Source organism: Centrocercus urophasianus, unplaced genomic scaffold (assembly GCF_019232065.1).
Source record: "Centrocercus urophasianus isolate 14NV4802_14NV808 unplaced genomic scaffold, USGS_Curo_1.0 seq_16, whole genome shotgun sequence".
Lineage (NCBI taxonomy): Eukaryota > Metazoa > Chordata > Aves > Galliformes > Phasianidae > Centrocercus > Centrocercus urophasianus.
The window spans coordinates 21,965,584-21,987,797 of NW_024884711.1; the positions used below are offsets into that span (position 1 = coordinate 21,965,584).

The window sequence follows — 22,214 nt, forward strand, 5'->3', positions numbered from 1 at the left end:
GAGAGGGGAACAATTAGGCAAAATGCTTGTCATTCTCTGAAGTCTTAAAATATTCCAATTCTAGGTGACGCCAAATGTGTTTTAGTTTCTTATTCATCAATTAGAATGGTAATGGATAGAAAATTATGTTGTTATTTAGATCTGAGAGAGTTCTGCTTTCCTCCTACCTAATATTTGTTCTTTTCTCTTTTTTTTTTTTTTTTTTTTTTGTGGGGGACGACGACGGCACATAAAATTAATAGAGCATATTAGAGCACTTTGTGTATTGTTTATACAATACTGAAATTTGCATGGTGAGAACTTTTTTTTTCCTTTAAAGACTTTCTCTGGACACTCAATAAGCAATTCCTTTCCATCTGATGTATCACCTTCTTTGTAAGACATTTCCTTTCCCTGTGTTAAGCCTGGTAGATCTGGTATGGAGTGGACATCATGGATTTTCCTGTATCTTATGAAAATACACATGATGATTTGCAGAGAGAGGCAGGATTTTATTAATACAGTATTTGAAAAGTAAATAATGGTTTTTAAAACTGTATGTAATACTATTTTGAAATAGAAAGTGTTTAAAGTGGGAAAGTTGTTGACAGTAAGAGCTTAGGAGATTTTGTAGAAGGAGGTATTTATATAGTTCATGAGAACGGCCACAGTCAGGCTGGTAATACCATGCCAACCTGACTGGTAATCCAGATTTTCCAGGAATGTTATAGCACTCTGACAGTGTCAGTTTAAGTACATGGGTTATCCCTTTGCTTCTCCCTTCCCAAGTTGTCTTCTTGTTTTTCTACAGCTTTAATATGTGTATTTGGCAGCCAGTTTTTAGGATAGTGATACAGGTTTTCAGTTATTGAGCAGACCAATCTACTGACTACTGTGTTGTTAGAGGCTTTCTCTAGGTGAAATTGCTGACCTTGTCCAGAACATTGGAGCAGGCTTCAAATAGTAAGGCTGCGCTGCATGAAGTCACAGAATGGTCTGGGTTGAAAAGGACCATAATGATCATCTAGTTTCAACACCCCTGTTATGTGCAGGGTCTCCAATCACCAGACCTGGCTGCCCAGAGCCACATCCAGCCTGGCCTCCAGCCACATCCATCCCCTCCAGGGATGGGGCATCCACAACCTTCTTGGGCAACCTGTTCCAGTGCACCCACTGCCCTCTGTGTGAAAAACTTTGTCCTAATATCTAACTTAAACCTCTACTGTTTCAGTTTAAAAACACTCACACTTGCCCCATCACTGTCCACTCTTGTAAACAGCTGTTCCACTTCCTGTTTATAAGCTCCCTTCAAGTACTGGAAGACCACAATGAGGTCTCCCCAGAGCCTTCTCTTCCCCAAGCTAAACAATCCCAGTCCCCTCAAACTTTCCTCATAGGAGAGGTGCCCCAGCCCTCTGATCATCTTAGTGGTCCTCCTTTGGACCCCTTCCAAGAGCTCTATGTCCTTCCTGTACTGGCGGCCCCAGTCCTTCTGGTGTCTTTGAAGAAGAACATCAGCAGGACAGGTAGGGAAGCCTTGCTGTCTGCATTGTGTTTTTTTCTGGGAAGACTTCTCATTATTGTTAGGTCATCAGCCACTCATAGATCCTTGTCTGACAGGAGCAGCACCTTTATCAGGAGCTGCTCTTTAACTGCAGTTGTAGCCATACAGCACTCCCTTAGGGACCTGGCCACCCTGCCTGCTCTAGCTAATAAAAGTGACAATGTAATCTTGCAATTTTGGCTTGTAAATTTCCCATGTACCAGCTTATTAAGTAGGTGCGGGCTGGAGATCTGCCTGTTTTTGGCCGAACTCTTTACGTGCAATGTGGAAGTGGACACTCAAAGATCTAAAGAGTTCAGGGGAGGACTGGGAAGGAAAAAAGCATAGCTGCTTGATTTACTTTGTACTAGGGACTGAAGAAAGCTGTTTACAGAGCTGTTTTTAATTCATTCCAAGAACTGTAATAAATAGTTTACTATTGAAAGAGGGTTTTCCAGGGATGTTAAGAGATAAAGGAAAGTTTTCTTAAGGAGACCATATGTATGAGAACAGAGACATGGCCTAACACCTCCTCTGTAATGGTAAGTTTTGAAGTGCATACTCTGTAGTGGTTTAGAGAAGGCATACAGCCCCTAGCTTTGAACAAGTTATTTCCCCAGGAAATGCTCATCAGATAACGGCACTGCGCACTTCCAATGAATCAAAAACTATACAGTGGTGGAATGAATTGGTTTTATCCCTGGTTCTTTGAATTTTGTGTGTCTAAGCAAATTTTCAGGTACTTCGACACTGTTAAAAAGGGAATGACCTTGATTCAAGTCCTAGTGATTAGGTTTATATGGGATGAAAATGGGTTAGTCTTATCATACCTAATTGTTTCAAACTAAAATCTGGACACTGGTCTTGATTCTTGTAGCACTGCTGAAATACCACCATTCTCTGTTGGAGAAACTGGCATTTATACACTGTCGTTTTCAAAATCTTATGTTTCATAGAAACAAAGAGCAGTTGAAGAACAATACACCATTTTAATATAAGCCATCTCAGATAATTTGTATTATGTAAAGAAAGTGTAAGGTTCTTTTATAGAAAATCTCTTGCATTTCCATCCAGATTTGTTCTTATTTCTGCTCTGAAAGTTATGCAATATGGTTGACATTTTTAGTAGCTGATAGTGAAAAGCCTGTTGATGGTAAAAAGTATTTGAAGTGAAGCATGCAACTAATATTGAATTTGCTCAGATAAAGTTCTATTTCTTACAGAGAAATTATGAAAGCTTCTGATATCATTCCCAGTAATAGAGGAAGGTTTGTTAGCATCAGGATTAGTGACTGAAACGAAGGTCTTAAAGGTCGCCAAGGGAGTAGTAGAATCACTGTCTGAACTTCTGCTGTTAGATTTTAGCTATTAGTGTTTGAATTATTGAAAAAAGAGAACAGTAAAATAGCAGATTTTTTTCAAAGCTCTCACTGTAATGTGTGCATTTTATCTGCTTATTTAAAAAAGTAAACATACTTTTCAGTAAATGTTATTGCGTTAAATATTTAATTCAAATCTATTAATATGTGTAAGTATATTTAGTTCATAAAATAATGCACTCTGCAATTTTAAATCAGTAGTAATTTGTCAACAGCACATATTTCATTTTTCTTGCCCTCAAAAGACAAGAAGACAAACATTCCCGGTGACATCTTTCACTAAGTTTTTCTATGTCATATTTTACTGTTAGCATATATCGTGACAGGTTAGTTGGTAATACTGAAAGAATGCTCCAAAGGAAATTATGTTAGCCTGAAGTTTTCTGGCCCCCTAACAGTGTTTTTACTTCTGCTTTAACACCTAACTTAAATGTAAGTGTAGATTTTGTAAGTGTAGATTTTCAGCCGTGTTTAATTTTTAATATATGGTTAGGTGCAAAAAAAAGAAAAACCAAAAAACAACAAAAAAAAACCACCCAAACTTGTGCGAATATCTTTGTGTGCTCTAAAACAAAGCATTGCATTAAAATTGTGCAAGTCATGCAGCTACTGCCTGTTTTGAAAATTGTGTAGCATTCTTGCTCAACAGAGGTAAGATAAGTTCAGTTTTGGAAACAACTGAAAACTCCCATCTCTGATATCAGTTGCAGTACTAGCTAAATTAGGAGAAATTTGTAGGCAAAATCCACTACTTTGAACTCTTATCCTTTTCTTATTGACTAGTTCAAACCTCTCTTCCTACATTCTTCACAATCATTATACTTCAGTTACACTCACACTTCTCATTGACTGAGTGGTTAAGAAGAAAGATAATCTCATAATCTCATTGCTAATTTGAGTCCTTTTGTCTTTGACTTTTTTAGATATTTTGTAATAAACTGCTTTGATAAGACTAATATGGACCTGTGATATTCTAAGGAAATTCTGATTAACTGTCATCTGGACAGTTAATCAGATGAGTATCTGGACACCTGCAGCTGGTACAAAAGGAGAGGGAGAACAAGGAACCCAAATCCTCCCTCCTTTACATTACCTTTCTCATAAAACTTCATTTCTAACTTTGGAGCCTTAATAAGCTCTTTGGTAAATAGTATTTATCCTAAACCAAATGTCTGATATACGAGTCCAGCCCACCTAAGAATGAAAACAAAGTCTCTCATTACTTTACAAGTTTGTGTTTATAGGATGCAAACAGCACTTTAAATAACAAGGCAAGAAAGAATTTACTGTAGTAGCACTAGTGCTGTAATGATTACTGCACTTTTTTATAAGTTTTGACGTTTACAATTTAAATGGTTAAAAAGCACAGCCTCACTTGCTGGATTTCATTGAAAAAAAATCAAGTGATCTGAATATAGGAGAAATACTAGTCAATTGTTTATGGATTGCTAGCAATTTTTTTTCCTATTTTGTCTGTACAATTCTTTAATTTTTTTCAGTAAAGCCCAGAAGGCTTCACAAAATGATGTATGTGACTTTCCACCGATAACTGAAAACCAGATAAGGTTGCCACTGTTACATGCAAGAACAGATATAATGTTATTTACTGATGTCTGACCAATATCCGTTCCAGTCTCAGAAATCAGATAAATATGGGCTGAGCATAGGCCTGAGAGAGCTAGGGCTGTTCAGTCTGGGGAAGAGAAGGCTCTGGGGAAACCTGAGAGTGACCTTTCAGTATGTAAAGAGGACTGTAAAAAAGAACAGGGCAGACTCTTCAGTAGGGTCAGTTGTGACAAGAGAAGGGGAAATGGTTGCAGATGCACGTGACTTAAGAGAACAATTTATTCTCTTTTCTACCCAGCTGACTTTTTAGTGGTGCCATACAGGGTTGGGTCTTTTCTTACCTACGTTAACTTGCTGCCATACAAACACCTAAGCTCATTTTCTAGATGACTGTGATTGTTTTTTTTTTGTCCAAGAAAGAGTTAGCCTAGATATTATCATAAAAAGGAGGGGGGGAAAAAAAGACAATGTTATAAAGGATAAAGTAATGAAGATCAAATTAAGTAAGATATATTTAGCTCCTGCATTTGATTTATCACTAGTTTGTGGAAAACAGTTTCTCCTTGAGACAAACCATACATCTTATGTCTTAAGATGGAACAAGAGCTTCTTCATTTCTCAAGTAAAATTGGAATTGAGTCAAATTTTACATTATAATGGAGATGTAAGCCAAATGAATGTGTGTCCCTGCTTGGACAAAATTTGATCTTTCATTGTGCATCTGAGAAGGATAAGAGACATTTTTATGGCTGCAGCCCGGACGGATAATTACCTCTTACACATCCTCCAGGAAGCAAAACAGAATGGTGGCCACAAGATCACTACAAATATCTTTTGAGACATTGAAATTCCCATGATAATTTTGGGGGGTTTTGTATTTTTTTTTTTTTCTTACTGAGCTCAGAGAACACTTTCATGCTAATGAGTTTTTTAAAAACAGTAGGGAAGACTTTTCAGTCATTCTCACCTTTTTGTTGTCCTTTTGTAGAGAGTCTCCTTGAAACAAAATGACCTTTCTGTTTTTGTTGGAATTTTATTCAAAGCCCTTTCAAGATTTTTTTCCGGAGTAATTGAGGCTGATAGGGATCTTTACATCACCTATTTGGCAATAGGGTGACAGTTTCTTTGTCCAACACTAACCTTCCTTCTCTCTTCCTTATCTCTGGTGAGGGCTGCTTAATTCAAGTCACCCCTTCTGAAAGATATCTATAGCCCAATTCTTTATTGATTTTTTTGAAAGATTTGACCTATTACAATTTCCCTGCCAGTGAGTTAACCTTCTTGCCTGAAGGTGAACTAGAATGGACTCCCACGTTTCTAATTTCTTGAGTGAGGTAGACAAAGGAGCTGTGCTAAAGTGCTATGATGTTAAGTCAGTCTTTTAAGTTGATAAGATTTGTTATTTAGCACGATGAGCCTCGTTTGGCTGTGTAGCAATAGATCTTTGCTCATTTTGCAGTTGCTTTCTCAAACTGTTTTAAAATGAATACTGTTATATCACACTCTCAGATTCGTCGCTTTTTCTTGAAGTTCTCTTGTAAAGTTGCACCCAAGTGAATCAAAGAAACCAAAGCAAAGAGGCTTAACAGCAGAAGTTTTTTTACCATTAAGCAGGTATTCTTATTGGCAGTGCTGAGGTAGCATTGGGATAACTCCAAAAACGTTCCACCAGTTGATCATTCATGAACAAATTATATTTTTACATATGTTACATATTCATTATATTTCCCAAATCATTATCCTCTCCACTCACAATGATTGCCCAACAGATAGAGCTTTATTTAGTGGTCTCCGTGACCATCTCATGATGGTCCATTCATTGTTCCTTCAGTGGTCACCTTCAACACAATGGTCCTTATCTTTAATCTGCTGACTCACTTTCCACATCTGGCTTATTTCCACGTGAGACACCATGCAAAGACTCAATTTGTCCCAAAGATTGCTGTGAAATGCAGGAACAACCAGAGAAGTCTCTGCACACACAGATAAGAAAGACAAAGGGGAAAGTCTTGCATTCTAGGCATTTTCGGCCCTGGGTGAGGGCATGCAGTTTTTCAATTGTTCTGTATTTCATTTGCCTTGTTAAAGTAGAACAGCCTTACAACATGCCTCCTCATCTACAATACTACATTGGAGTTATTATCCACAACATCCAAAGGCTACTATAGTGTTGCAAGCAAGTATTAATCATATTGCACAACGATTCAGTGGCTATCCTTATAAGGCTATATCAATAGAATATTTTGTGTAATTACATCTTCAAATCACAAGAATTTGTGTCCAATTAATAAAAAACAAAACTGAGGGAAGTTAAGTAAAATATTCAGTTACCTAAATGTTTGACCTAATTTGACAGTATAATTTCAATGGATTTGACAAATTAATCTGAGTTGTTTTGCAAACAGCATTTTCCAAATGCAGTTTTGCTAATTCTGTTTGCGTTGCTTTCTTAATTAGTGTCCTAAAAGCTCTACTAAGGTGATTGATCAGATAACCATATCTCTCTCTATATATGTCTTGTCCTTTAAATCAAACTTGTATATGGTCTATGTATATGCTCTAATGCCTTCTCTATCTTTCCCCATCTGTTAACTGAGGGGTTTTCCTCCAAAACAGTTGACACAATGTTTTGAAATCTACATAATATATAAGGTAGTAGTTTAAAAAATAAATAATATATAAAAACATTTCCACCTACTATTTGGAGATGAGTCTGTCAAGTTTAAAAAAAAAAAACAAAAACAAAAACAAAAAAACAAAACAAAACAAAAAAACCGCATTATTTCTAGAAATATCTATTAAAATTCTGGTGTTAATGCTTATAAAATAACCTCAGTAATATATCTTCAGAAATCAAAGGTAGTTCTAGCAAAGGAAACGTAAGCATTTTTTGTGCTAGAGCAGAATACAATAGCAGAGGTCAGCCCCTTTGTCCCTGTTTTTTCTTCAGCTCATGAGTGGAATTTTAAGAAATTACTAACATTCTTGTGATACACTTCTAAAAATACCTGTATAATTTAAAATTTTTGCACTAGTGATCTGCTTCATTTTTAATAGCCCACGTTGGATTCTTGTAATAGATCAGTGTGATAATGCCAGGTTACATCATGTATTTTTAAGCAGATGTCCCTGCTGTGATTAACAGGGAGTTCTCTTTAAAAGCCATAGTTATATCATGGTCCGAGATGCTAAAGTGACACATTAATATTTCACAGAAATTATTCTTTATTTCTAAAGCAAAAATTTTGACAAAAATATATTTACATAGAAGAGTTTATTAGATATTGCCAACATCATAAAAATAGACAAAAGCTCTTTCTTTAATACTTTTGTGCAACACATTTGCCAGATGGAAATAAGTAATATTTACTTTTTAAAATTAATTATTTATCTCAGTTGTCTCTGGAATTAAAATGATCAGTTGTGAAGTGCTCAAATTGAAGCCATTATTTATTTTGCATATGATGCCGTGACTATTTTCATACTGTCCTGACAAGACTTCCTCAAAACAAATATAAAGCTACTCCCTCTCTGCTCTGCACTGGCATCTGAACTTTGAATATGTACTCATAGCTTAGTTGGTTTTCACTATATGGACCTATGGGAAGGAAAATACTATGATTTTAAGGGAAAGTTGCCACCGAAAATGGATTTCACAGGAATTCGGCAAACTGCAGATGATAATGAATAATAAATGAACAGAGAATATGCTTGAGAGAATGTGTCTCAGCAAGACATAAAGTCTTAGTGCACTTCAAAAGATTTATGACTTGATTATTATTTCAGTCCAATACATAAGCAATTTAAATAATGAAATATTTGAAGGTTATATATATATACATATATACATATAAAATTAAAATATTCTGTAATGTTCTGTACTTAGAAAAGGCAGTTTCATTAAACTTTGCTTGAATGAATTAAGGAAAAAAAAAGAATGAAGACAGATCAGAACATTTTCTAAGCTGTATTCATGAAGTTCAGGTCTTCTATTTTCTGTCATTAGTAGCAAAGAAAACAACTGTAAAGAATCTAGAGATATGAAAAATCTTCTTATATGATCCTTGAGTGTCTTTTAACTCTCTTATGACTAGGGAGGTAGAGTGAAGATGCAGAGAAGTATGTACACTATGAATGAGTCTTATGTGAAGAGTAAGAGAAAGGGGCAGTTCCTATCTGGAATTCTTGCTTTGTTACGAAAACCCATTGTGCAACAGAACTAGGATTTAGAGTGAAATGCAAGGGAAAGATATTGAGTAAACCATATGCCTGCAGAAAGAAAATGATGGAAGGTGTATTCACCTCATGCTTTGCTGCTGCTTCATACTTTATTGCTATTTACTTAATGTGCACTGTTTTTCATTGATATATTTAAATGAGTTTTAAAATTTGATATTGTTGTCCTTGCTTTATGCAGGAGAAAGTGTAGTGCAAGGAGACAAAAAAATGGTGCACGTAGATCACCCAGTAGGCTCTGAGTTCAACCTAAATCTTTAGCTGACTTTATGCAACTCAATTAGAAACTGCCCACTAGCTTGTCTAATGTTATATCATACAGGAAGTCCGACCCTTTAAAGCAGTCAGTGCCCACAGATATCACATGTAATTTCTGATATCTGTCTGTTGCATCCTAGTTGAATGCTCTGTGAAAAGCTGTTGCAGTACATTTCTTCATATCTCACTCAGGGAGGTTTTTGGTTTGTTTGCCCTTGGCAAATGCAGGCAGAATAGGACTGCACACTGAGTTCTGGCACCAGTGCCATGGCCTGTGCTGATGGATGTGCCCTGTGGTAGCAGCAGTCCCGCAACCAGCACTTCTGGCTATCAGCAGCACAGCAGGAGGTTGTGATGAGCAAGGGGAAGTAATAAAAGGACAGAAAATGAGACACTGGCATAAGAACAATACTACTTGCTTGGTCTTAATGCAAACTGAAACAGAAATGTTTGATCTTCACTTTTTAATGCATCAGCCTAAAAAATAAAGCTAAAAGCTAAAAAATAAAAAAAAAGTTTGGAGAAAGAACTGATTTAAAATCTGAATAATATTTTGAGAACTAGCTTAAGTTTATGGTAAGCGTAAAGGAAAAGATGTTATTACAGGTTATGGCAGTAACAGAAAGCCAGATAGTTCTGCACTGTGAGCTGTAAGCCTTTCATGTTTGCATACATGCTAGAATGTACTTCAGGTTATGATATTGCACCACTGCTGCTAGCTGGAGGCTCTCAATACTTCTGGTGCACATAATGATTTTCAGGGTGCTAGGCTTGCATCCATTCACATTACTTTGAGAAGAACTATGGTATGTGATATGCAAAGTATGAGCTCCATTGCAGTTTATTTAAAGATTCAAATTTGTACAGACAGAGCAAGAGAATAAATATTAAAAAGTGGCAAACAGAAGAAAGTTTGTTCGAAGGCTGAATTGAGTTTTCAGACCTGACTGTATAGGGAAGAAGAAGAACAAAAGAAAGAAATAACTGAGACTGTTTTGTTTCTTTATGTATTTATTGTAGGAACTTTTTATTCTTTTCATCTTTATAACAGATGAAAAAATATTTCCACTCAGCACTGAGAAAACAATTGAAAAAGAATTTATTTCTTTTTCTTATGGACAATATGATTTTGTTTTAGAGACACAACTTTTCTAATACACAAAAAGAGTACTTGCTGGATTAAAACAAGGAAAATTTGGTTCATAGAATCATAGGAATTATAAGGCATATCTGGAGTCATTGGACTATCATTGAGTTCAACCCCCTGCTAAAGCAGGTTCTCTACAGAAGGTTGAGAAGTAAAGCGTCCAGATGGACCTTGAGTATTGCCAGAGAAGGAGACTTCACTGCCTCTTTGGGCAGTCACTGTCACCATTAAAGAAGTTCTTTCGCATGTTTATATGGAATTTTCTGTATTCCATTTTTTCCTGTTGCTCCTTGTTCTGTTTTGTGCACCACTGAAATGAGCTTGGCCACATCCACGTGACTCTCACTCTTTAGATGTTTATAGACATTGATGAGACCCACTCTCAGTGTTCTCCAAGCTGAACAATCCCAGATCTCTCATCCTTTCCTCATACAGGAAATTTTCCAGGCCCTTTAACAACTTTGTCGCCTTTCACTGGACACTATCTAAGAGAACCCTGTCTGCTTTGAATAGGAGAGCCCAGAACTAAACACAGTATCCGGATGTGACCTCACCAAGACACAGTATAAGGGGAGGATCACCTCCCTTCACCTGCTAGCCATACTCTTTTTAACGCACCCCAGAATACCATTGGCCTTCTTGGCCATAAGGGCATACTGCTTGTTCATAGCCAACCTGTTGTCCACCAGGACACCCAGGTTCTTCTCCTCAGAGCTTCTTTCCAGCAGGTCAGCTCCTAACCTGTACTGGTGCCTGTGTTTCTTTATCCCCAGGTGCAAGATTTTATACTTGCTCTTGATGAACCTCAACAGGCTCCTCTCTTCCCAGTTATTCCAGGAATTTGTGAGGTTATAATACTAAACTGTCCAGTTAGGGAAACAGTAAGTGTAACACATTTTGTGATTTTCAATGTCAGAATTTTGACTGGTTCAGTTTCTCTTTAAGCTTATTTCATATGTTCTGCGTTCATAATTTAAGTGACATTTCAAAACAAGGTCATGAATTATGTTATTTACTGTACTGTTAATATTCTTAGAAACATCATGTCTATTTTCCCAATAGATTTTAATAGGGAAAAAACAAAAGTGCATAGACTTATAAAATACCTTAATAATTATATGCAAAGGTGAACAGTTAGAAAGATTTCTAAATAGCTGATTTTTCAGACTTTGAAGTTTGCCTTCATCTCATTGTTTGAAAGTATGCCTGAAAGGTTGGGGGAAAAAAGGGAAATTTGCATTTTAGATTCATATATATTGATGTATTTTTAATGTTAGTTTTTGTATTTCCTTGTTAACCTAGGGAATGGAAAGAACTTGCCCTTCGGATTCTGAAATTGAACGGCAGTGTCTTATACTCTCAGGAAATAAAAATTTTGACCTAGGTGTCATATCATTTGTAGGCATATTTGATTCTCCATTATCTTCCTCTGAATCTCAGACATTGCTGTGCTTTATTCTGTTAACCTCCTTTCCTTTTTTATCTCCCCTCCATATTCGGAATCCATTTTCTTTGATGCAAACACTGCCTTGTGTGTTCTTTTCAACCTCAGACACATCTGGGAAAGACAAAAGCTTTGAATAGAAACAGTCAAGGTGATCCATAGCACTCCAGTATGGGAGTTGCTGGCACATGGAGCGTGCAGCAAGTCCTACAGATACCAGGAAGCTCCCCATGGGTGGGAATAATGTGAAAATAAAGGTTTTGTCTATCAGTGTTCTGCTGCCTTGGTACTCCCGATAGTATAATTCATCAAATCTGTGTTTGCAAACACTAACAGCTTGTCGTGTTGGCACTATCTATCTATCTATCTAGTAAAAGAAAGTATCAATAATTTATCTAGAATTACAGCATTTTGCTGTATTGCCTATCATTGTAATAGGCAGCGCATCTATATTAGTGAGACCGACTTCCCTGTTTAGACTTTCATGATTAGCTGCTTGCTGTGACAAAAATACTTTTTGCAGCAGTAGTTGTTTATCCTATGTCACCACAAGTGCATAAAACAAATGTAGACAACATAGGTGTGCTGTATCAACTTACACACGATTCTTGCATTTCAGTGTAACAGAGTGGATCTGCCAAATGATTCTGGCTTCTACTCCGATCCGGTTCTATTCTCAGTGACTTGCTGCTGTTCATTCTGCTCCTTGATGGTTCTGCTATCAGGAGCTGCAGTTTGCATTTGTGGTCGTCTCCTGAGTCCTTCAAAGTCTCTTTGATCTGTGTCTTTCTGACCTCTCTTGAGATTTGCTGCTTACTCTTGAGCTGGATCTTGTAATACTTATGTCCTTCTGCCTCCCAGCCCTCTGTCATCCACTTAACCTTCCTGGCCCTCTTCACAGTCTTCTTGTAATACAAAGAAAATTTAAGGTCTCTATTACTGTGTGCTAGCTTGTTTCTAAACTTACGAAAAGTAGATTTCTGCTAATCAGTCTCCCAGTAGTCTCTCTAAATACAATCCTCTCAAAATACTAAAAAACTAATCTGCTCGTTGTCTTGTGCAGTCAGAGTCTCTCTGGCATTAAACTATTAATGCTACTTACAGACACCAAACTAGTAATACAAATGGGTCAAAACCAGTTCTTGCTAAAAGTACGGTAAAATTCAGCTGAAATCACATTTGTTAATAATGAGAGTAACATCTTGTTTTGATGCTTTTAAGACTTTCATGGTTGCAAGTTTGGTTTCTTTGGGGCTTTATATTTTTATACTTGTATGGGGAAAAAAGCTTAAGGGATTTTCACATACCCTTATTTGCCCGGGCTCAAAGCTCAAATATTTTTTTTTTTCTTTCAAATAGTGTTAATTTTAATATCTGAAATAATAATATATGAGATAACAAACAGATAACAAGTTGCAATAATAGCTTTATTTCAACTCAGCTGCAAGGTTATTTTTGTTTTAGTGAGATATTTGTCTTGATTTTTGACTCCATCACAATCAATTCAAGGAATTTCAGTATAAACTTGTAGCAATGGCTAATTCACTCCCTTCCCTGCTCCCTAACAAAAATAAATGTTAATCCTTCAGAAGCTTAGGAGGAATCTTAATATTGTATTCTACAGTAATCTCTTTAGAAGACAAAGAACTACAAATGACATCTTAAACTCACTATGACTTCAGTGGCAACTCCCAGCAGCAGAAAGGACACAAGCTTCCAATTTATTTCTGTATTTACCATTTGTTAAATGCCAGTTAAGCAACATGCAGATATATTATGGTGTTTTCTGGGGACAAGTGCAGCCCAGTCCAGGTAAAGCGTGACACATCCATCTAAATCTGTTTAAAACAAAATCCCAAGAAAGATTACTTCGTGTTCACAGCAACAGCTATCTCCCCAGTGCCAAACATGTATCATGTTGTCTGCTTGTAACTGGATCAATGCACGGCAGGGAGAGCAACTGTGTGTGACGACTGCTGCTGTGGGAAGTAGAGAACCTAAGGAATATTCATAAAGAACAAATTAAAACATTATATGAGGCTTTGATTAAGCTCGACAGCTTTCCTAAAGAGTTTCTATTGTTGTTACTAGTGCTTAGCAGCAGCTGAGGATTTGTGAAAGAGCAGCTGCCTCCACCCCCCTGCAGCCTTCACGAGATGGTGGTGGTTGAAATCTATGTGGGATGTTTTGCTGTTCTTTCTCTTTCTTTGCAGAATTGCATATCTATGCTGTATAAGCTTCTGCTAGATTATCTTTTCCCAAAAATTTGTGTATAAAAATGTCTGCAGCCCATGTTAAACACAGATTGACTTGCTCCTGGCTGTAAGTCTGTCTGTACTCCTGTTCTCTTCAGTCTTGTGTATCAATTTCAATCTGCAGATCAGTTGTATACATAGAAAAGTGTGTAAGTACTGCCTATAATAATTTTTTATTACAAAAATATGTTGCAGGTATTCTGTACTTGATTATCTCATACCTCAAAATCATTTTGATCATTCAAAATCTCTGTCTTTGCTATTTTTTTCATCACGTGTTGAGAATCTTCTGTGCAGTCTTGACCAGCAGGCAAAGGAATAATGGAAATGTGTGCTGGGTGCTTTCTCTTCAATCTATGGCAATGAAAACAAAAATGACAGTGGATTAGGATTACTTTGCAATGCATTTTTTTGTTAGTTGCACCAAATTGCAAAGCCACTTTACTCAGTTCAGAGACATTTATTTGCCTGCTTTTCTGTGATTATTTTCAAATGAGCCGCGTTTGGCATTGACCCTTGCGATGTCTTTGAGCATACTTAAGATATGAATTAGTTTTGTAGGCTGTTTTTTTCATCAGGAGAGAGCGATGTGTATCTGAAAAGGGAACTGCAGATGATCCTATCACTTTTTGCATGGTCTAAATTGCAAATGTATGGCAGCATGAATCCTCTGGTAGGTGCTTGTGGTTAAGGAAAGCGACTCCTAGTTCTATAATCAGATGTGGAATAACTTAATGGAAGATTTTAAAGTTGTGTGCAGGTGAAAGCTGACAGAACTTTTGTTTTAATCTGTATTTCAGAAATTGCTTTCTAAAGGAAATGAAAAAGGATTTGCTATTTATCAGAATACTTTTGAGCAAAGTTTCTGTTCTTATTGTTAGAAATGCTCACCTCCATTTTATTTTCCCTTTTTTAGAGAAAGTAACAAAATGGGAATTCCTCTTCCTGCCCCTTCCTTCCTTCCCCTCCTTCATTCATCGTTAAGACAACTAGGTATTCTGAAAATAAATTCACTGAAGGTTAGCTTAAAACTTGCTCTTATTTTGAATAAGTGCTGAATACAAAAGTGTTTCTTCTTCTTCTTCTTATTATTATTATTATTTTATAAATATTCTCCAGAACCCCAATTGTGAGAACTGTGGCTAGTTGTGAAGAAGAGTACCTCTTTCAATTTTTTTTGCTCATTGGTGTGATATTTCTCAAATAAGTAGTTGGTAAAAACCATGTCATTATGTAGGGGGACAGTGAGCGTATAAAGAAAAAGAAAGTTTGAGAGAGTGAGGGGTATGTCAGGGGGTAAATGACCAAACTGTGGGAGAAGAGAGATTTCTGGGAACTGAGGACAGAGTTTAATGCCTCTGGTCACTGTATAGATTAAAGACACTGAGTCATCCCTGAGGTCTAGCAAGCAGGAGAACTGTGTACAAGTCTTTCTTGCTTTTGCTTTCAGCTTTCTTTCTCTCCTTAAGTTTAATTTTCTGCCCAAATGAAAATTGATTTGGTTTAGTGTGGAAGCCCTTTAGATCTTTAAGGAAGCTGACAGGAGAGAACCTAACCAAGTCAACCCAAACCATAAGGGCGTAGTAAAGTGAAAATTTAAGGTGCTGGAATATTTATAGCATTATAGTCTAAACAGGTTATTTTGAATGTAAAATTAGGTATCAATTTCTATGTAGATAAAGAGGAGGATCCAATACAATACTAATATTAGCAGTACGTTTATAAACCTACATAAATTTAGAGGTACTCCTTAGTTGTTTTCTCACAGGACCACATCAATGTTGCTAGCTGGTGCTCATTGACATGCTTTTATAAATTTGCATACTACTTCATAGCAAAATCAGAACACAAACATTTAATCTGTCATGCATCTCATTGATATTTTGGATGGAAAAGCCTATTCTAAAAAGAACATTCTTTTATTTCTTTCCCAATTTCCACACTTGCAGTTTCTGATATTTATTTATTTTAAATATATTTACATTGCCAAAGGTAGTGAGTGGTCCGTGCATTAATGCTGATGTTTTTAGCATTTGCATAAAAATAAGCATAGAATCATAGAATCACAAGGTTGGAAAGGATCTATAAGTGTCCTTTCTCATCCAACTGTCCTCCCATTACCATTGCTACCACAAGCTACTAAACCATATAGCTCCCTCTTTTAGTTTAAAGCCATTACTCCTTGTCCTGTTGCTACACTTCCTGAGTCACTCCCTATTTTTTCTGTAGGCTACTTTAGGTCCTGGAAGATATCTTTAAGATCTCTCTGAAGCCTTTTCTTCTCCAGGCTGAACAGCTCTTTGCAGGAGAGGTGTTCCAGCCCTTTGCTCATCCTCATTGCCCCTCTTCTGGACTCACAATGTCAGGTGCATGTACTTTGTATATTGAAGGTCCCAGAGCTGAACACAGTGCTCTACATGGTATCTTAGAACAGCAGAGTAGAAAGGGATGATCATCTTGTATGACCTGCTAGCTGTGCTTCTTTATATTCAGTCCAGGCTGTAATTGTCTTTTGCAGCTGCAATTGCTGACATCTGCATTAAAACTGGTGAGAGTTCTAAAGTTAGTGTGAATCAGTTCTAAGGCAAGGCATCAAATTTCCTTCCAGTAATTCAAAGACAAACTGCTTTAAATAATTTTTATCAGACATAATTAATTTAACTTACTGGTGTGCCGCACCAGAATTCTTCTGTTAGCCTGCTTTGGAAATAATGAAGTCTCCACCCTGCAATTCCCACAACTTTACTCACAAGTAGTCTTGGTACAGTCTCTGGGGTCATCTAGATGAATAAAGATTGAATGGCCTGACCTAGATATTTCATGGAACAGTAGCACTCCATACTCAGAGAAAATGTATTCGGAGCGGCCAACTGTCTGCAGGTGGATGTTTTTCTTTGTCAGATTGTTATATATTTTTTTCTCAACTGCTCATGCTTTTCTTTTTTTACAGTAAGTCAGTGCACAATGTGTAAATACCACTTTCAAGATTAGAACTTTACGAGGGGGACCTTAAAAAAAAAACAAACAGTTTTTAACCTGTGATTTGTGCATTTTTTGAGTAGTGCCTGGTGAATATTGCTATTTTCAATAAAAGAAAAAGCAGTCTTGTGACCTTTCAAGGATATAGATTTTTATTGATCTGGCTGTCACTAATTATAGAAATGTGTGGGGTATTTATCATAGACCTTAGGGATTTTAAAAAAAGCAATAACTTCTGTTCTTTGGAGAGTGGTATGTCTCTGTCTTAAGCATTTCTTCCATATAACCATTTCAGAGCTTTTCTGGTACAAACTCCTTAACTTTCCTTTTTCTTTTCCATTTATAATTATAATAGAGGAAGAATAGACGTGGCCTACCTGAAATTACCTTTATTTTTTTCCCAAAATGTTTAGTCTTGTTCTAATTATTTAACACAGTACAGCAGAAGAAAGGACACAAAGAGTACAAGGGGAGTAAAATAGAAATGTGAAGCAAAAGCTAAGACAGTCCAAAAAAGAGTTTTCATGTAAGTGAGAGAAAGTATTACATTCATGCCTTGCAGGCAAAGACTTTGCCTCCTGTTTTCTCAGTCAAAGACACGTTTTCTGATGGCTCAGTTCTTGGTTTTCTAATGGGATTAATTCCTTTGTATATTCTTGAAATTAAATGTTCAGTTTGGCTAGGGTAAAAAGCGAAATCTATCCGTAATCATAAAAGATGAAGAATAACCAATATTTGTTTTGTGTTTCTCCAAGCCTGAAGTTCTTAGAGATACTGGAAATACAAAACTGATTCTCTCAACTTGGCTTCACACCTGGTCAAAGAACAGCTAGGCATGCAACATTAGTGTCTTCTCTTATTTTCCAGGTCCGTGGGGGAGATGCATGGGAGATGAATGTGGCCCAGGTGGCATCCAGACTCGAGCAGTGTGGTGTGCCCATGTGGAGGGCTGGACAACACTGCCCACCAACTGCAAGCAGCCAGAGCGGCCGGACAACCAGCAGAGCTGCTTCCGTGTCTGTGACTGGCACAAGGAGCTGTATGACTGGCAGATTGGCATGTGGGATCAGTGCCGGCCCGTCCTCTCCCGTAGCCATGAGAAGCCCCAAGAGTGCCTCAGAGGGGAGGATGGCATTCAGACAAGAGACATCACCTGCATCCAGAAGTCCAATGGGGTGCCTGCTGAGGATGTCATCTGTGAGTACTTTGAGCCCAAGCCCCGCCAGGAGCAGGCATGCCTCATCCCGTGCCGTCAGGACTGCATTGTGTCTGAGTTTGCCCCTTGGACGGAGTGCTCTAAGACCTGTGGCAGTGGGCTTCAGCATCGAACTCGGCACGTGGTGGCCCCACCACAATTTGGTGGGTCTGCTTGCCCAAATCTCACTGAATTTCAGGTCTGTCAGTCTAGCCCATGTGCTGCTGAAGAAAGCCTCTATAGCCTAAATGTGGGACCATGGAGCATGTGCTCAGTGCCCCATTCAAGACAAATACGGCAAGCAAGAAAACGAGGGAAGAGCAAGGACAAGGAAAAGGACAGAGAAAAGGCAGTTCGGGATCCTGAGGCTCGTGAATTAATTAAGAAGAAGAGAAATCGAAACAGACAAAATAGACAGGACAACAAATACTGGGACATACAAATTGGGTATCAAACCAGGCAGGTTACATGCACTCACAGAAATGGGAAAACTGCTGCTCTGAGGTAATCAATGTTTCTTCATTTGCAAATTATTATTTGTTTCTATTAACTCTAAGATAAAGCACACATAAGTGCATGCTGATATTAGTTCATAGAGCCCAAGACACAATTGACCACATGCATTATTTCTAGTATGAACATCCCTCATCAAGATTAAAACATTTCTGTGACAAGAAATGTTCAAGCTGTGCTGGGGATCATAGTAAGCATTGCATGAATGTGCAGTATTAAACTGTGCTAACTCCATATTCTCTGTCTGTCTACACGTTTTTCTCTTAAAAACTTGATGAAGTTTATCAAATGTCAGCTCTGTTTCTATGGATTGAGGCAAGTTTTCACCTGCAGGTTTTAATGAGTCGTTCATGTTTGGAGCAGATGATGTTATTGCCTGCAAGGCACAAAAGTTTCAGAAGAACAGTTAGGGCATGACATATGATAACATGAAGATGCTGCTTGAGAGTGCAGCGTTTTGTCCAATGCCTTTAGTTATGAAAAAGAGCATGCAGTATTTTTTTGTTCTTGCTTCTTAAGGTGAAATTTATGAGACGGTGAAACTTGTGTGTGTGTACCTTTTCCCATTTATTTTCATTTGCTTCTGCACCTTTTTCTTCTTTTATTTCTCAGTGGTAAACTTTTCATTATCGTCTGTTTTTGTGTTTTCATTTTATTTATTTATTGTTGTGCTTTTCAAGATGTTAGGTGGTTGCAGATGTTTCCATAACTCTTTCCATAGGCTTCTGTGTGCTTTTCTACAACTATCTAATTTTCCACTTGCTTGTTTTATTTGATGTTCTCTTGCTAGCTCTTGTTTTTCCTGCATACCACACAGAACATCTTTGTCAAACTGGAAGTCTTCTTTCTGTCTCTTCTACCTTTTTCTGACTGTGATGTGATTCTTTCTACTTTCTTCCCTCCACTACAATACATGATCAATCAGGTTTACTTCATCTGTGAAATGAGTAAGATCCCTTGCTGAATCAGTTTGACATCCATTTCTGCTAGGTAGGCTTTTATTAGCTTTTCCTCAGGGTACTTTTCTTTAACATTCTGTCATAGAACTTGCAGTGGCTTCAACCTTACCTATCAAAAGCCACATTATAGCTTTTCAAGTGTGATAAACATCATCTTTTTAAGTACATTTAATCACAAAACTTCAAATTAATATGGAATTTTCATTTCTCCATGGCTGAACATCAGTGTGCAGCTACAGACCACACCCCCAAGTACCTGTCAGCGTAAGTCCAGATGATTAATGCTACAGTACTGGAAAGTTTGAATTGTTTAGCTGGGAGGTAGTACAACTGCATGAGGATGTGAGGTGTATAATGGTATGTAAAATCTTGTCACAATAAAGACTGGGATGAGTTAATCTCCATATATCATGGATATAGAGAGAGAATAAAAATGATCTTAATCACAGTGATACTGAATGAAACTATACTTCCTTATACCAGGCACAGAGAAGCTCTGGAAAGGACTGCCTGAAGAATTTGTGTTGCTTCCATCTTTGAAGGATTCTAAGAATAGGTCAGAAACACATATCAGGAATGGTTAATCTTTGAATAACACTGAGTTAGGGTTGAATTAGTGTCTGTAGAAGGAATCTCAAAGCCAGCATGCTCAGGCAGTGTCAGATTTTGTCTGCAGCACAGTCTCCACGGTGGTACAGTAAAAAGCTGCTTTTACCTCTTCCCTTCCCAGCCTAATATTACGCAGCCCAAGAATATCATTACACTTTAAATACAAAGAATAATTTATTAAACACACTGATTGCTGGTAGCTAGCAGCCAGAAATTCTGTTTGAAAGTCTCCAAGATTTTTTACATTTAAACAAATAGTTCAGAACTACAATATTTAGAGGAATAAAAAAAAAAAAAAAAAAAAAAAAAAGGAAGTTGGTGGGGGGAACATTCCTATGCTGAGATTCTGATAAATGGCACAAGAAAGGTAAGATATAATAGGCAGTTTATGACATACATTTCTCATCATCCTTATACTTTCTCTTGAATTCATTCAGATCAGTAATGCTGTCTTAAATGCAGTCACCTCAGCATACCATATATGCACCATATATTCAGGCTGCAGCAGGGAAATGGATGAATTCTGTTGCCTGAGGCAGAGAAACAATAGATGGTACAATGTAGGAACAATTCTTCATTGGGGAGAAAATGATATAAATGATGCAATGGATATTTTCATGTCTAATGAATACAATTTTACGTTGTAAATGTAGAAAGGATTTATCATATAATAGCCTTCCTATCAAGTTCAGCATATAATCTTTTTTCTTCAAATTGCATAGTAAAAACAAGAAAAATTGATTAAACGACTCCCATGAGAAATACTAGCACTGATACCTTCGCTTTTAAAGACCGAACTATGTGTCACTTATATATATATATCAGCTTATTTTATTCTGTGTTCTCTACTCTGTAGTCAAACGCTTTATTCTGTGGTTACCTTTCCAGAATCTCAAACAATAGAATTATTTTTCTATGTAGGTTGTCAGTGCAGCCAGCAAAAATGATTTTATAATCTCCATCCATAGTAGGCATGTTACTAAAAAATATGACAAGTAAGGTGACTGGATAACCTGCTGTGCTCATGTGAGATGCTCCTCAGCTTGAATAGTTCATTTTCAGTGAGTTCTGACCTTAGTAATCAGAAACAATCAGCCCCCTAGCAGCATGACTGGAAGAAAAAAAACCCTCAGGCGAGTAATATTTTTTGCAGAGGTAGCAAAATTGATACAGTATAAAAAGGGTTACAAAAAACATGTTTCAGAAGGATGCTCCAGAGAAAATGATTCTGTAAAGCTGTCAGCAAAACTTCAAAAAGGCAAATTCTCTAGACACATCAGCACACCGGTCATGGTAAAGAGAAGTGAAAAAAGAAAATCAAAGTGTAATTTATACACTTTATTGCCAAGTGAACAATACATAGTCTCCCGTGAAGGATGAAATATTGGATTTTGTATTGCTTGTTCTGCAATGAGGTGCGTGTTATACAGCCTACAGTCTAAAATTCTGATGCATTGAAAGTATTTTAAAAATAGAATTAGTGGAGAAGAGAGAATTCAATAATTAAAGCTGTCTTCAAAATGGCTGCCCTGGATATGTAACAGAACTAAAAGAGTGTCGCTCTTAGTGTAGAGAACTGATCCTCTGAAATGTTTCCTCTTTTTTCTGATGAAAGTGGAATCTGCTAGAGATCCCACAGAGAGCCATTAGACTAAAAACTGGCAATGCAGAGAAACACAGTGTCTGTGTAAAAATTGGAATGGAACTCTTTGCACTATTACAAGTTGTGATGTTTGTGTCTCATGTTAAGCCTGTTGTTTTCTATTAAAATTTTAACTCGGTTTTTGTTTGCTGCTCCATTAATTTAATCTCCATTTAATCTCAAACATTCCCTCATAAATGTCTTCCTGAGCAGACTTGAAGAGAAAATATTAGCAAAAATATTTTGGATGTTTTTATTCAAGCCTAGGAAAAAATACTTTGCTTTTATAGTGTTTTGGTCATTCACATGATCATTTCACTGTGAGGCTTTGCTAAGATCCTTCTGGACTGGGGAAAGTGTATGAAATTTGGAATGATGGGAGCACGTTATGGATGCAAGCATTTGTAACTGTAGAAACATGGAAAAGAGCTAGTGTTCCTTCTTCACCTATATGTTTCTGTACTTCAGCAAAACATTTGGAAATTCTCTGACCAAATGCATCAGGTTCCC

General features: G+C 37.1%; 1 protein-coding gene across 5 annotated transcripts in view; it reads left to right on the forward strand.

Annotated features, from left to right (window-relative positions):
- THSD7A (thrombospondin type 1 domain containing 7A) overlaps window positions 1–22,214 on the forward strand; it is a 254,779-nt gene that overhangs the window by 117,217 nt on the left and 115,348 nt on the right. For all 5 annotated transcript variants that reach the window (XM_042817387.1, XM_042817391.1, XM_042817389.1 and 2 more), the window contains exon 4: window positions 17,654–18,485. In XM_042817387.1, the coding sequence (XP_042673321.1) occupies window positions 17,654–18,485 (832 nt within the window). The remainder of the gene's footprint in view (window positions 1–17,653; window positions 18,486–22,214) is intronic.